This window comes from Cyphomyrmex costatus, unplaced genomic scaffold (genome assembly GCF_001594065.2).
Source record: "Cyphomyrmex costatus isolate MS0001 unplaced genomic scaffold, Ccosl1.0 scaffold306, whole genome shotgun sequence".
NCBI classification, from domain to species: Eukaryota; Metazoa; Arthropoda; class Insecta; order Hymenoptera; family Formicidae; genus Cyphomyrmex; species Cyphomyrmex costatus.
The window spans coordinates 1-14,782 of NW_017277190.1; the positions used below are offsets into that span (position 1 = coordinate 1).

At 33.3% G+C, this 14,782-nt stretch overlaps 3 protein-coding genes and 1 non-coding gene across 4 annotated transcripts; all 4 read right to left on the reverse strand.

Annotated features, from left to right (window-relative positions):
• Nucleotides 1-1,963: 1,963 nt before the first annotated feature.
• Nucleotides 1,964-6,367, reverse strand: LOC108775698 (Bardet-Biedl syndrome 2 protein homolog). The gene is made up of 11 exons (XM_018542131.1): nucleotides 5,978-6,367; nucleotides 5,715-5,834; nucleotides 5,459-5,647; nucleotides 5,006-5,188; nucleotides 4,135-4,357; nucleotides 3,839-4,050; nucleotides 3,464-3,634; nucleotides 2,969-3,073; nucleotides 2,566-2,878; nucleotides 2,215-2,469; nucleotides 1,964-2,147 (listed from the first exon to the last, which is right to left on the reverse strand). Exons 1-11 carry the CDS (start codon nucleotides 6,200-6,202, stop codon nucleotides 2,053-2,055), a joined length of 2,091 nt encoding a protein of 696 aa, XP_018397633.1. The 5' UTR covers nucleotides 6,203-6,367; the 3' UTR covers nucleotides 1,964-2,052.
• Nucleotides 6,368-6,912: 545 nt separating this feature from the next.
• Nucleotides 6,913-9,335, reverse strand: EMC10 (ER membrane protein complex subunit 10). Its single transcript, XM_018542134.1, has 4 exons — nucleotides 9,101-9,335; nucleotides 8,752-9,015; nucleotides 7,262-7,528; nucleotides 6,913-7,183 (listed from the first exon to the last, which is right to left on the reverse strand). Exons 1-4 carry the CDS (start codon nucleotides 9,158-9,160, stop codon nucleotides 7,097-7,099), a joined length of 678 nt encoding a protein of 225 aa, XP_018397636.1. The 5' UTR covers nucleotides 9,161-9,335; the 3' UTR covers nucleotides 6,913-7,096.
• A 947-nt stretch (nucleotides 9,336-10,282) lies between these two features.
• Fer3HCH (Ferritin 3 heavy chain homolog) lies at nucleotides 10,283-14,333 on the reverse strand. Its single transcript, XM_018542124.1, has 3 exons — nucleotides 14,235-14,333; nucleotides 12,365-12,589; nucleotides 10,283-11,325 (listed from the first exon to the last, which is right to left on the reverse strand). Exons 1-3 carry the CDS (start codon nucleotides 14,331-14,333, stop codon nucleotides 11,140-11,142), a joined length of 510 nt encoding a protein of 169 aa, XP_018397626.1. The 3' UTR covers nucleotides 10,283-11,139.
• TRNAA-CGC (transfer RNA alanine (anticodon CGC)) lies at nucleotides 11,865-11,936 on the reverse strand. The gene has a single exon. It is a non-coding gene; the product is annotated as a tRNA-Ala (tRNA).
• Nucleotides 14,334-14,782: the final 449 nt, after the last annotated feature.

The following is a 14,782-nucleotide window of genomic DNA, read 5'->3' on the forward strand; positions in this document are numbered from 1 at the left end:
CTTTCCACGAGATTTCCGTAAGGGAATCGGTTGATCAGGTAATGACCTGTGTGTAAACATATTTGATCGATTCGATATCATATAAAATAGAAGAAATAGAGTCTCTAATTAACATTCTAAGAATTACAAGCCCTCTAAAAACATACGTACAAAATAACGAGTAATATCAAGAAAAAAATAATATATAGGTATATTTAACAGTATTGAGAAAAATACCATTAAACTCGCGAAAAAAAACGATTGAAAATAATTAAAAACTATCCAAAACACACTTTTACATTATTTATTATTATTTATATTATTAAAATATTATATATTACTTGTTCTAAAAATTTATTCACTAATCCTATAATATTTTTTCACAAAAGAGAGTATTAAGAAAATAAAATTTTAAGTCACACAATTCTATTTTAATTAAATTGGAAAGAGTGATATTATTTTGTAATTAATCTGACCGATTATTGTTCAATTAAAGTAACGACTAGTTTAGATTATTGTAGCATATATTTATTTTTAGTTAAAATAGTTTAAAAATAGGATTGATTTTTAAATTCTTGCCTCCAAAAAAATCGATAGGCTATAAATGAATGCTAAGCGATAAATATACGATGCAGTTAACGTATCAGTTAATCGTAACGAAGATTATTATTCTAAACGATTGTTTACTCTGCCTGTCATGGTGTTTGCGCGTGATCACGGACCATAAACAAACGTATATCGCTTGGTCTCAAGGCACATGATACGAACAACAGCATTTTAATGTTTTTATCTACGCATTGTAACGACGATCGTGGCAAAAGATCGACGCATTTCAGTACTTCACGATAATCCAGTATTGGAGCGATAAAAATTATTTATACAAAGTTTTTGGGAGCAATTAAGAATAAAATATTGTTTTAAACAGATTAATTAAATTTAATTGAAATGAAATTTAATAATGAAAATCATTAAGTATAAATTATGAAATATCATGGAGCTAAATAGGTTCTCTCTGATTTTTTAATATGAATATATAGCAAAAAACAAATATATATAAAAGACACAATTCTTTTATAATAATATTAATAATCAATAATATTAGTATTGATTTTCTATTAATAGATTAATAATAATTTCATTAACGTGATCACACACGTTTCTTTAAAGTATAAAAATTATGTTGTAAGTATGCAAAGAAATAAGATAGGATTCAACGGTAGAATATTTTCTAATCTTACTGGCGGATGAAAAGAATGCTTTAACAAAATGGCGAAGAGATGACAGATATACAGTAATTGATTTTATATGTTTATGCAGCACACGCATACACGCAGTGCGCGCACACATACACACACACAGAGAGTAAAAAGAAAGATAGAAATGTGGGAGTGATAATGTTTATGTGATACCAAAAGAATATTTTTCTTTTATATAAATGATAATATCGAATTTTTATGTAACGGTGGCCATGACAATTTACGATAATTTTTCATTTGACAGGTCACGGCCGTATTCATGAACATATTAAGATTACTGACCGAATTACATAGCAGTCATCAGACATCTTTTAGACTAAGAGCCTGCACAGACGGAACCATAAATACTCTCCGTCGACCGTCACCTCCTCCATTGAGAAGAAGGTTCAGCATCTCTGCTAGAGGGAATTTACTGTAATCATGAGATTAGTCCGAAGACTAAATTTTATTCTATTAAACATCGAGAGAGAACACTGTATAAAAAGATTGCATTTTAACTGTTTAATAAAGCGATATTTATAAGAAAAGTCACTTGCGTGCATGAATTCATGGCGATGTTTCGCACTTTCATCTTTATCAATAATACAGATAATGCCGGCAGTCTTAAGATATTTGTTAGAAAAAAAAATCGTGATGTAATTGCGAAATCGGTAACCGATTAAGAAACTAGCCTGAAGATATATTTTCCTTACAAAAATTTAATATTTGAAGATTGTAATTATTGTTGCTGTGCTTTTAATATTCAAAATAAGTAATGAAAGACTACCTGTCACTATTAAATTGACCAGTAATAAATTGAACTCCTGCAAGGATTGATCTAGCCATGTCTTATCGCAAGTGCAAGAGCTTTCGGATTTTCATCCTGTATCGCCGTTCTGCAACGAGCTATTGCGTTGGAAGCAGCTTTTCCAACTATAAGAATAAATATATAATTGCCAAGAAATAGGAAGAGCAATGGTCATGCGATAAAGGACGTTACCTCTGAGTCTCGCTGTACGCTGCACTCCGATGTTCAATTCTTTTAAACTGGCCGCGAGTTCTCGATGACTGTTCAGCCGAATCTCGTATTCTCGAATTAAATCGCCGTTGATGTTTTTTAATTGCATCAGTCTCTTTCGCATATCGTCGATGTTCTCGAGAATTCTAGCATCTTCTAAACGAATCACAATACTCTTCAGAAGAGTGGCACCACCCGCAGCTTCTGCTTGGAGCCGCGCGTCAACTTCCTTCAAGCCTGAAAAATATCTCGATGTATTTTCGTGAAAATGTTTTTCACAATAGTAAAAGTGCTCTAAAGTATTTTTCTATCTCTTCTTTTCTTACAACGTACCCTTGACACGCTCTAACGCGTCTAACATTCTCTTCTCTTCCGCAGGAAACGTGGCTTCCGAAGTTAGTTCTCTGACGCCTAAATACATAGTCAGAGATTGAATAATGTCGCCAGCTAACGTCGCATCGTCTGTCTGGATTATCACTTTTCCACCGGCGTTCGATTTGAAACAATGCACTTTGTCGTCCCGCATCCCACGAAGCCACACTTCGATGCATCCGGCATTCAGGCCACTTTCTGCAACCTCCAGTTCGTCTCCCATGATGATACTCTGGTTCAGCCAGATAGCGATTCGCTGCGGTCTTTCCGCGATCTATGGAATTGGATTATGCATTCGTTTCATTTTTAACGTCAGCTTTCAGAAGTTAAAATCAAAACTCAATGATATTTAAACATTACTCACATCCATCACAACGCCATTACTCGATAATTCTTCCGGGACATGTTGTGGCTTCAAGATACGCTCATACATACAAAATCTTGGCAACTGTCGTGTTATTTCAAAGACCTATTAAACTTAAATTGTATTACAATTTGAAATTTACATGATTTCCTGATATTTTTTTAAATTTCTTTATATAAGTTTTTAAAATTTCTCTGTATAATTTTATAACTTTAACAAATTTTTTAAAGTACTAAAAAGGCATCTACATCTTTCTTAAAAATTTTTTTATGTATGTGAATTCTAAAATATTCGAAGTTTTATAAAATATTTCTGATATTCTATAATTTCTAAAGATGATTTATAAAATCTAAGAAAAAGTATAAGATTATATTTTTTCAAAAATGTGTTCTACAAAAATTTAAAATATATCGAATTTTTAAAAACATTACGAGATAATATGAGAAAAATTTTTCGTTAGAGTTACATTACGTAATTACAATAATTATCGAATACCTGTAATAGATCGGTACTGGGGGGTCCTACGTACACCTTAACGTGAATATCTACGGGATCATTTTTGGCAGGATAAAGCGCGATCTCTAACTCCCCTTGCGGCCGACTGGGATGCGTGACCAGTGTCTCGCCCTCAAAAACGCCTTCGGCAAAGACTATGGCGCAATATACCTAAGTATTATTTTATATTTATAAAATATGCGAATTTAATTAACGGATATTCTATTTTTGAGAAAAATTTGAAACTGATGAAATCAACTAGTATATACAATATGTGTTCTATCATATTTATTGTTGAGTACAATTATATTATAATACTAATGTTGGTGTTTATTGGAGTTCAGAGACGTGTGATGCACATATGTAACATATTACCAGAAGCCCGGGTCCAGCGGCAAGCGCAACGCGAGCTGCGCCCTTCTTTGTCAGCAGGCTAATGGCCAACCTCGATCCGTAGTACATACTAGAACCCGTCGCAGCCCTCTGTCGCAATTCCATCTGAAGTGCCTGTTTCTTGGCTAATAGTTCACGAATTATCTCGCCGGGTTCCGAAGCTTGCATGGCAGAGCCAGCGCTATATCCGCGTACTACAAAAAGCGTGAGAGCTAAATAAAAACATTATAGCAAGTATCATAGCTATTTAGCAAAGAAAACGAATTCCAAGTTTATACCTTCGCCATTGGTAGAAACTACCACCAGATCGGGTTTACCAGTTCTTCGATAATCAGCTTCCACTATGCCTGCCACACCAGATGATAGCTGAATCTTGAATATAACTTCACCAGTATTACACGTTCTCGCATCTACTTTTCCATTACTCCAACCAGTGATCAGCTCCGATACACTGTCGCCGTTTATGTCGAAAGTGCTTACAGATATCACCTTATGCTTTGACTGAAATATATTTTATAAATTGAATTAGATTAAATAAAGAAGGGCCAAATATACGGCCAAAGCTAGATCTTAGTGCCCCCAAAATATTTTATATAAATATTATATACAAATATATAATTTATTTTATATAAATAAATATGTGAATTTTTAAATGCCTTTCAGTTATATAAACTGCCATGTATGCTAATCACTGTTAGATTTTGTAACGCAATTACAAACTGAAGCTAAAATAATAATATATATATTACAAGTTACATATTGAAATCCAGGCTGAGATAATATTTTGTGCAATAAGTTCTTTGCATGTCTTAATTCATAATATTATTTTTAACATCATTATATTAAATTAACAATCAATTTTTATTTGTGATATATTATTATTTCAGCTTCTCTTTAAATTCGTGATTAGATTTCAAGTCCGACAAAAATCAACGCGCAGTTAAAAAAAGTTGTTTAAAATTTACATATAAATATAAAATATTATTAAGCATTAATTGTAAAGAGATCTAATCTTAGCCATATTTGTAGGCTTTTCTTTATTTATTTCATTTTTTATGGTGGTCTAGTTTAATTTACTTATTATTCAATCAGATTGTTTAGCATAGGTAAAAAAATTTTTACTACATCAGCTACATATAAGCGTTTTACTTTAACTCGCCAGAGTCTCTGCCCCGCTTCGTAGACACCAATTGTTCCGTTTTCAAGAGCATAAGCAAACTGTCTATTCGGAAGATCAGTAAAAACAACAATCGCTGCTGTTTCCTTAGTTTCCCAAAGTATAGCTTCTTTCTTCTGCACTCTAATTTCAAAATCTGTTGTACCTGTCAGTAACTAAAAAAATAAGATAATTTGTTAATTAAGACGCATAACAAAAAACATGCAAAATGAGAGTCTCTTGTCTATTTCTACCAATATAGATTAATTTGAATCTCGGTTTAATTTCTTTGTTTAATTTTTAGAATTATATATAAAAAGATAAAAAAGTAAATTAATCTACATTAGTAGAAACAGACATTATCTTCTTCAAAGTTCCAGATTTTTTAATAAGAAAAAGATATGAAAAATTTACGTTAAATAATTTAGGAATCTTTATACGCTTACTTCATTTTCTCCATCTCCATCAAAATCAAACGCTGCTAATGAAGTGACTATACCCCCCATTACAGTCCAAAATATTTCCATCCCATGTGCATCTAAGATTGTCACTGAACAGTTGCCACCTACTATTACAACATGATTTGGCAACCACCCAATTTTTGCGACAAGTATGCAATTTGCACTATCCGACATCTGAAGTAATTAGTATCATAAGCTACATCCAACTTACTTATAACTTTTAAAATTATAATCAAAATACCTCCTTGTAGAAAACATCAGCATTGTCTTCGACATGATAAGCAAGTACGTGAGAAATAGTACCAACCAAAAGAATATCCCTTTCATCTTCTCCAAGACGACCAGTACATAATGACTTCACCTAGATATTAGATAATATTTGGTATCACCCAGATAATATTTGGTACATAAGGAAGGCATGAAATAAAATCGCCGAATGGTGCAAAATTTTATTTATATATGAAACGAATTATATATAACACTTTAATTTCAATATATGCGAACCTCGGTACCAATTTGAAGCTCCGCAAGCTCCCCGCTCCATGACAATCTTTTATTCGACTGTTTGTGATCAGAATAATCGACTTGTGGTTGCCTATGCGGACTGTGCACCAAAATGGTTCCGCCAGGTGTAGCAGCCGCAAGACATGCGTGCGAGCCATCAAATTTTCCACTTACGACAAGATTTGCTTTTATGTGTTTCTGAATATTTAAGGAGAATTCTGCCATTCTGAACTAGCGTAACATTGTCGCGGTATGCTTTGCCAATGTTATGCCCTTGCTATTGGCACGGTGATAGAATATTGATTTTACAACTGACTCTGCTGTTTACAGATGTCACAGCTGTATCATTCAATACGTTATTATTTTTTTTATTGTATTTAAAATAATATAAGCAATATATCCAATTTAGTAATTATACATATTTATTTTAGCAGAAATGTAATTATATATATCGTGTAATAATATTCATAATTTAATATTATTTCTATCACATTATGAAATTATACTATAAATTTCGACAGTTTTCACAAAATCGCTCTTTGAGGATATAATGCACACGCAGGCACAAATTATTTTCATTAGATCATTATGTACAAAATATCTGTTTTTCGTATTATAAATAATACGAAATATTTACATGTATAAAAAAAATTTGACAATTATATACTATTCGATAAAGTAAAATATCAACTTTGAGAATCTGTTTTTTTTTTAATTGCGTTACAATGATTTTTTAACGAAATTGTAAACAGTTAAAGTCAAAATGCTTCTTTTTTTTTTATTCGCGATAACTCAGTAACAAAAGATCTTAGAAACAATTTAAAAAAATAATTTTGTAGAGAAAATTTTGAGCTTTTATGTTTGAAAGTCGAAAATTTTCCTAAATTTTTTGTAAGCACATAACAAGCTCACAAAAAAATTTTATTTTATCCTGCTCAGTTTTCTACATAAAAAAACTATTAAACTCAAAAACACAGCGGCCTTTTGAAAATAGAGATTTTAAGCTTTAAAACTCTATTTTTAAATTTAAATTTCGCGCATTTTAATCGAAGTTACTGCTGCTATTAATAGTAATACGAAAATCGAACGTTTCATACTTAATGACCTAATATCAGAAGATTATTGTCTTTGTGCACTTCCGCCAGCTTCTGGATTCGGCGCGGATGACAACAGCAAAAAGATCAAGAAAGGAACGATATACATCCACTGCAACAAAAAGGAATGAGTTTTACGTTGAATAAAATTTCTATATATATGTATAAATTTCTACAAAAATAGTCTTACATATTTTGCAAGAAACGAACGATTATCCTTAGTTTCTCCTCTCTCTCTTGCTTCCCGTTCTCGTTCAAGCTTCTGAATGTACGTAGCGGTATCGGGAATTGGACCGCCATCTGGATATTTGACCACAACATTTGTGGTCCACATATTTGTGAAGGGATTATCTAATGTACAGGGACCTGAAGATGAAATGCTCACAGCTATCGGCTCTGCTGTAGCATCCAACCATATCGTTATGACATCTTCTAGATCTGAACCAAGCAGGTAGCACTATAAATTGAAAACAATACAATCAGAACACTCAAAATAAAATATAATGTATTTGTAATAAGATACAATATATTGTCAAATAAAATAAACTAATTACTCAAAATTAATTACTGTCTTTTAATCACTATATATTATAAATATAAAGTTTCACAGACCTAGTGAGAGTAATTTACAGATATGTTACAGATTTTTATAAGACTTATAAACACATTCTTTATGTTAATTTATTTATTACCACCTAGTACACCAGTGAATTTTTTTTAGATTTGTTCAAGCCAACGTCGAGGCATTTCACCATCAAAATATTCTAATGGTAAATTCAGTCACTTGCGTCATTGCACTATACTGAATTAATACACATTAAAGGCTACTTTATATTAACAAATCAATTAAAGATGACTCTCGAAAGTTTCAAATAACAAGAATAATACCGGCAAATGAGAGTCCCTTCAGCTGTTGTTAGTGCGATCATATAAGATATGTTAAAATGTGAATATTATATACTACGTAAGTAGTTCCCCCCATTATTGCGCGTCGAACTTTTTGTCGAACTTTAAACGCAAATCTAATCAACTACCGTAGTAATATCACAATTTTTGATGCTTATAGCATCTAAAATTGGATCTTAATAATATGTTGAAAGACATATTAAATTATTAAATTATAATATTAAAGTATAAATGAATTTAAATCTATGAAAAATAAGAACTTTATATTAAATATCTACTTTATATTAAATATCTAAATAGTAAAATATATAAACTTTGACAATAAAATAACATATGTAATATTCTGTTAAATAATATATTATTATAATGAGTATTTATATATAATCATTAAAAATATTTGTTTAAACATTTCATATTCAAGCAGTCTTTAATACTAATTCAATGCAATGCGAGTGAAAAATTTAATAAGAGAATGTTTCACCATACATGGACAACTCTTGTAATGAATTTAGTTAAACTTATTAAGGTGCACTTAAGTTGTAATATATAAATGCATTTAATTAGTACATAAATACATTTAACTATACCAATTTCATGCATAACAACTTTTATATGTACTTCTATATAACGTGTATAATGCAAGTGATCAAATTCGTTCTAAATAATCTAAATTATTCAGACGAGTGTCCTCAAGTATGTAGATTCAATCTTTATCAAAAAAATCTATCAGTAGGACATGGACAATTTCTAGAGATTTGTTCGCAAGATATTTACCGCTGGCACCGAGGTGAGGAATACGATTTCGCTGCCGGAAGAGATACGAGCTAGCGCCTTCAGTCTATATTTGCCATCGTGCTCGGCGAGATTTTTCAGAGCGTTTATTTGCGCCGGTAGCAGACCATTCTGCCCAACGACGGACGCACCGCTACGTACGCTGGATACAGTAACGTTTCCTCGTTCTGTGAACACGGGTACCGGATCGTCGTTAAACGCATGCCATAACCTCAACTGCAGCCAGCCATCGTACTCGAGCTCGCTCTGAAAGATTCCCTTGCGTTACAAGTGCGCGCATAAAAATCCACAAAGATCTTCAACAGACTGCCGGTGTTAACGGTCCACTTACCCCGCAGATGAGCGAAGATATGCTAAGCAACCCCCCGACGACGATATACAATGAATGCATCTTTGCGCGGCTCAGCGCTGATGAACGCACTAACAAGGCTAATTACGAAGCCATCAATTCAGGGCCACATAACGTTTATGTACACAGACTTCTAGGAGTATGACAATTGTTACACCATATTAAATCATGAACTCCATAGTCGTGAAATCTTGCTGACTGACAGTAGGAGACGATCACGATGGATTGATACACCAGCACCAGATTGCACGCGCGCACACACATACACGCACACACACACACACAGAGGCGCGAAGGTTATACACTCACACGTGGTAGAGTCATGCATGTCGATAAGCCTGATAAAAAAAACTCATATTATTTTCATTGTTAGTGGCACTTTTGCGAATCTTTTGCATTCTGAAATGTTAAAATATATTCACATTTTACTCGGAAAGTGCAGAAAGAGGGAAGGAATTTGACACGTAGAGAGAGAATATATAAAAACATTAAAAATTATATTATAATTGAAAATGAACGGTCGAATGTCAGCATGACAAGGTGCCTTAAGGAATCAGTCCAATCATAGAAGGATCTTCTCAATGATTATTATTTATTGTAATTACTGTTTGATTTAAAACGGTACAATATCGTGTGTGCTATTACAATTTGTAGAGCCTAAAAATATGATAGATCTCAAAAAGTTAACTGCTAGATAATTGCACGATTAAGTTATAATTGATTATTTCTGCGACGAGTGGCCGCATAAGATCACACTAATTATATATACAGGGATGAATACTAAGTATAATTCTAAAAGATTTTAAGGAGTGATTCCTCACATAAATTAAGCAAAGCCTTTATATTATACGATCATTTATAACAAGCTCTCTTGTAAAAACTATTTGTCGGACGTAATTTTGCTAAAAGAAAAAATTGTTTGTTTTAGCATAAAGTATGATCGTAGTGGAATGTAGAATGAGATTTATTTTTTAGAAATTCGTAAATTTTTATTAAATTAGATAACAATTTTTTCCCTAGATATCATATGGTCATATAAAGTTTTCATCTTGAATTTATGTGAGGAATTACTCCTTAAATCTTTTATAATACATACTTAGAGAAACTTTCCGACTAGAAGACATAATCACAGTGTCAGATATAGGAGCATTGTTTGAAGTTGTTTGTTGTTTAAAGGCTGTCAAATTTTTTTACAGCACATTGAAATTTTTTATTTGTTCTAAATAGTTAATAGCCATGCACATTTACCATGCATGATAAACAATTCCAGCTTTTTAGTTATGTATATATATTTGTACCGTATTGTATTATTATTGAATAGCATTATATTGAACACTGTGCCACTTTATGTCACTTGTATTCCTTGTTGGAAAACTCCTTAATATCAACTCTATATATCTCTTCCTCTGCAATCGGAGTGCAAAACTGCAAATACGAACAATAATATACGCATGAAACATTTCCTCGCCTATCTATTCATATACAGCATATCTAGATGTTTTTCTCTCTCAATATAAATATTTTTATTAATATCGAATTTATTATATATGCGAATCAACGTTGCATTCTCGCGATATAATTTACTCATGTCAGCCAAATCTGAACAGATAAATTTTGAGCAGAGTTCGTTATACATTCTGGTACCAGAAAGGCAATAATAAATTTTATAAAATCTGTAATATCTAATAATGTCTACAAATTGCTGTTATGAAAATTTGATAAGACCTGTTGTTATTTTATGCGAGCAAACTGGTGGCAGAAATCAAACAGAATTTTCATCAGATTGAAATCAAGTCTGGATGTCTCCAATAGATGTTCTGTGCAGGTAATTAATTCTGTTCGACAAAACGGAAGGAAAATGCAATTGCAGGTGATGTCTGCTGAGATTTTCTGATCAAATCTGCTGACATTCTCTGTTAACATTTTGTAGGGATATCTAAAATCCCCTACACTTAAATGTTCGTTATTTTATTCATTTAATTATTTTGGCAAATATTTTAGATATGATATTATTTGTTGTCTTAATCTTTTAACTCTTTATCATAGATGAAAACACCGAGGCCTTCCCCGACTCTCTCCAGATTCGTCACGTGATCGGCGATCTCCTTTATCGCGTCCACCTGCTCCTGCAGGTATTCAGTCTCTAGAAAATCCATAAAATTCGCATCGTTGTGTGTCGAAGCGATCCCGTGAAGCTCGAGCAACTTCTGCAGAAATCAAGAGAACAATTAATCACTAAATTAATTTACGATCATATACGTTTTTAAAACATTCGTACTAAGTCCATGGACGTTTAGACCAGATTGAAACCAAGTCTAGATGTCCAATGGATGTTTTGTGCTGTCTGGGTTTGCACTGAAAATTCATTTTCACATAGAAATAAAAATAAGAGAAATAAACATTCAATGACCGCGTATAGCAAACATGTGTGTACGTACTTACGCGCGCGCGTGTATGTGTTCTGTGTGAATTATCTATTTGAATAGTAGATTAACTAATAATAGAAATGCGAATAATAAATGATAAAAACAAAGTAATGCGAGTAATGAATAATATCAATATAGATAACACGAATAATGAATTATGCAAATAATGAATAAAATTTTGTTTAAATAAAAACTACACACACACACGTTAAATAAAAATTATTTAAATATATAAATGCCCAACTCTATTAATTTTTTTTATGCCAAATTATAACGAAATCGAACACGCGTATATCCTGAAGCAGAAAAAAAATTATCTATGGAGGAGCTGGGATTTGAACCCAGGACTTTCCGCATGCGAAGCGGACACTCTACCACTGAGTTACACCCCCAATTGCTACATTGTAGTTTAAAATCGCACTACTTCCACGTACGTACGTGTTTAGCAAAAGAATTATACTACCTGTAATAATTAAATTAACAAATGGCATGAGAAACCTTGAAACTCAATTAACGGGACTCGCCAAATTGAACTTTATTGCTATAGTTCAACTCACAAGCGAAATATCAAATTGTACATAGTCAAACTGGTATGTTTGTAGGTGATAGGGGCGGGGAGAAAAGAAAAGATACATTTCTCGTTTCAATTAACTAGAAATTTAACAATGCTAAGTAACAACTTAAAGTATTCTTTTTTTACCTTGGTACGTTATTCACAGCGGAATCAATTAATACGTACGCATGCGCTCAGGCAATACACATACACACACACACGCACACATCTCTCTCTCTCTCTCTCTCTCTCTCTGTACATACACACCTGATTTACTCTCTTCTCTAGCTGTAGAGCCTCCATCATAGCATCTTTCGCGCTGTTCCAGTTCCTCCTGGACGGCGCCTGGATGTCCGTCAGCACGACGTCGCCACCTCGTTTGTTCTGATATGTCAGAAATTTCATGGCATGTTCGCGTTCCTCGTCTGACGCCTTCTTGAAATACTTATACAGACCCGGCAACGCGACATCACTTCTGTCAAAGTAGTACGCCTGCAACGAAACGCATGCAGAAGGATGCATCGTGCAAGATGCGGGACCTTAGGATAAGTTCCAACGAGCTAGGAATCGCCTACAATCAGTAGGTTTAGATTAGATATCCGTCCTTTTTATCTGAATTTCTTGTATATTTATCTCTTCTTTTTTTTTCATGTTAGAGAGAATAAAAAGATAAATGTAAACTGTGCAAGAAGTTCAGTTGAAAAAAATATATCACTGATCTGCAAAGACACGCAGAGTAATTTTTTGTTGGTGAAAAAATATTATATCTCATAATATTTTAAAAAATTTGTTACATTTTTAATTTATAAAGATTTCTAAAAAAATATTAAATTTTTTTAGAATTAAAAAATGTTCTCTCTCTCTTTAGAAATTATAGAATAAAGAATCTTAGAATATTTCAAAATTCACGTATTAAAGAGATGTGGATCTTTCCAAAATTTCTGAAAAGTATTCTAAGTTATATATAAAAAATTGAAAAATTATATGAAGAATTCTAAGAGAAATTTTCATCAGAAAAATCTTTATTTTACATTTTCCTCTGAACTCTTTACAGTTGTAATGACCTGAACTTTAGAGTTGTATAAAATCGTAACGTTATAGCGTAACCAAAGCTACTACAAATGTTTGGAAGTATTTGATTGACCAATGAGAAGAACTTTACGAATTTATCAATCAAGGAATACGCGCTTCAAAGCATTTGTAGCATTATGGTAATCGTACCAACAATACGCGAGACACGTTGAAGTTTCTTGCACGCCGTTTGTAAATAGAAAAAAATTTTGATAAGGCAAAATAATAAAATCGCTTTAAAACTTTTGTAAAAATAAACCGGAGTTATCTTTATTACCTCCTCTAACGATCAGTAAATAATTAAAAAAGCCACGTATAAAATGAAACCACGTATAATACGAGTATTATGGGCTTATTTTCTATTTCATATTTATATGATTATTTATTGATTGTCAGGGAGAATACGGATAATTTCGGTCCATTTTTACAAGTGTTTTAAAGTGATTTCATTATTGTATTATTTCAATTCTCTCTTTATTTATATATACAAATAGCATGCAAAATCTTCAAAAGATGCTGAAAAGTTTATTATACCTATTGCAGTTCAGGTCTTACGATCAACATTCGTCGATTTATTTTTAATTCGGAAGTGCAAAAAGTTAGTTAGATACATATATAAGCGCGTTTATTTATAGCTGTAACTTTCGTCACGCGAACTTTGATGGATCGTATGAAAACTGCACGTAGTTGTATTAAGAATTTATTTAATCGTCAATATGTAATATTAGATTAGAAAGGTAGATAGCAAGAGTTAGCGAAAGGCATAATGGAACTTTAATACGACGTAATGATTGATGTATTCAATAAGAAAGATAATACAAACGGGGAGGATATCTCCCTCGCAACGTCTCTAAGTCTGAATAGGTATAACTTTTATTTAAACGTAATGTCCAGGGTAACATGAAAGATTTAAGCTGGTAGCGTTGAAAGAGGCGAACGTGCACGATATATATTGGAGTACGCGCGCGCGCGCGCGGGGGTGCAGTTTCGATCGAGCGGCTTGAAGGCGAAGGGGTGACTGAAAACTGGGAATATCGAGATAGCCTGATCAATACGGCCAACTGACCATGGACAGATAGACATAACTGGCGTATAGCTCCAGATTGATTTGCTTGTTGAGCGCGTCCTCGCACTCCTCGTGGAAGCTCTGCCGCACCAGGCTCATGGCTGCGAGACGAAGAGGTGGTTCTGCACCGCCGCTGTGAAGAGAACTCGCACTATATGCGCGATCGCGATCTCGGCCCTGACTATCCACTTGACTACTCGGATCCCGATCCGCGTTCCGTTCACGCTACCAAGACTATGAACAGGGACGGTGCCGCGGAGTCTCTCGAGGACTTTCATAACATTCCGCAATTGGCGGAACAGTCGGAGCCGAGAGTGCGGGCTGCAGACGCACGCAGGCGCGGGCCACCTCGGCGTACCTCGACGAAGAAAATTAAAGAGACTGATCCCTGCCAAGGCCGTCAAGGCCAAGGAAAGACGCGATTGAAGATTTTGTTGGAGATTCGCGACTATTTTATGCAAAATGTCGCGACTGTTTGTAAGTGAAAGAGAAAATGGTGCAAATACATAAACTTTGTCGAATGATCCAAGTTAATGCGACACAAATAC

Coding starts and splice junctions, on each gene's coding strand:
- EMC10 (XM_018542134.1), bottom strand. CDS start 9,160: ATGCATTCATTGTATATCGTCGTCGGGGGGTTGCTTAGCATATCTTCG. Junction 7,529..8,751: donor TCCTCACCTCGGTGCCAGCG/GTAAATATCTTG, acceptor TTCAATTTATAG/TGCTACCTGCTTGGTTCAGA. Junction 7,184..7,261: donor GTTCGTTTCTTGCAAAATAT/GTAAGACTATTT, acceptor TTTTTGTTGCAG/TGGATGTATATCGTTCCTTT.
- Fer3HCH (XM_018542124.1), bottom strand. CDS start 14,333: ATGAGCCTGGTGCGGCAGAGCTTCCACGAGGAGTGCGAGGACGCGCTC. Junction 12,590..14,234: donor GTTATGTCTATCTGTCCATG/GTCAGTTGGCCG, acceptor GTTTCGTTGCAG/GCGTACTACTTTGACAGAAG. Junction 11,326..12,364: donor TAGAGAAGAGAGTAAATCAG/GTGTGTATGTAC, acceptor TGATTTCTGCAG/AAGTTGCTCGAGCTTCACGG.
- LOC108775698 (XM_018542131.1), bottom strand. CDS start 6,202: ATGGCAGAATTCTCCTTAAATATTCAGAAACACATAAAAGCAAATCTT. Junction 5,189..5,458: donor ATGGAGATGGAGAAAATGAA/GTAAGCGTATAA, acceptor TTATTTTTTTAG/TTACTGACAGGTACAACAGA. Junction 3,635..3,838: donor CCGCTGGACCCGGGCTTCTG/GTAATATGTTAC, acceptor AATAATACTTAG/GTATATTGCGCCATAGTCTT.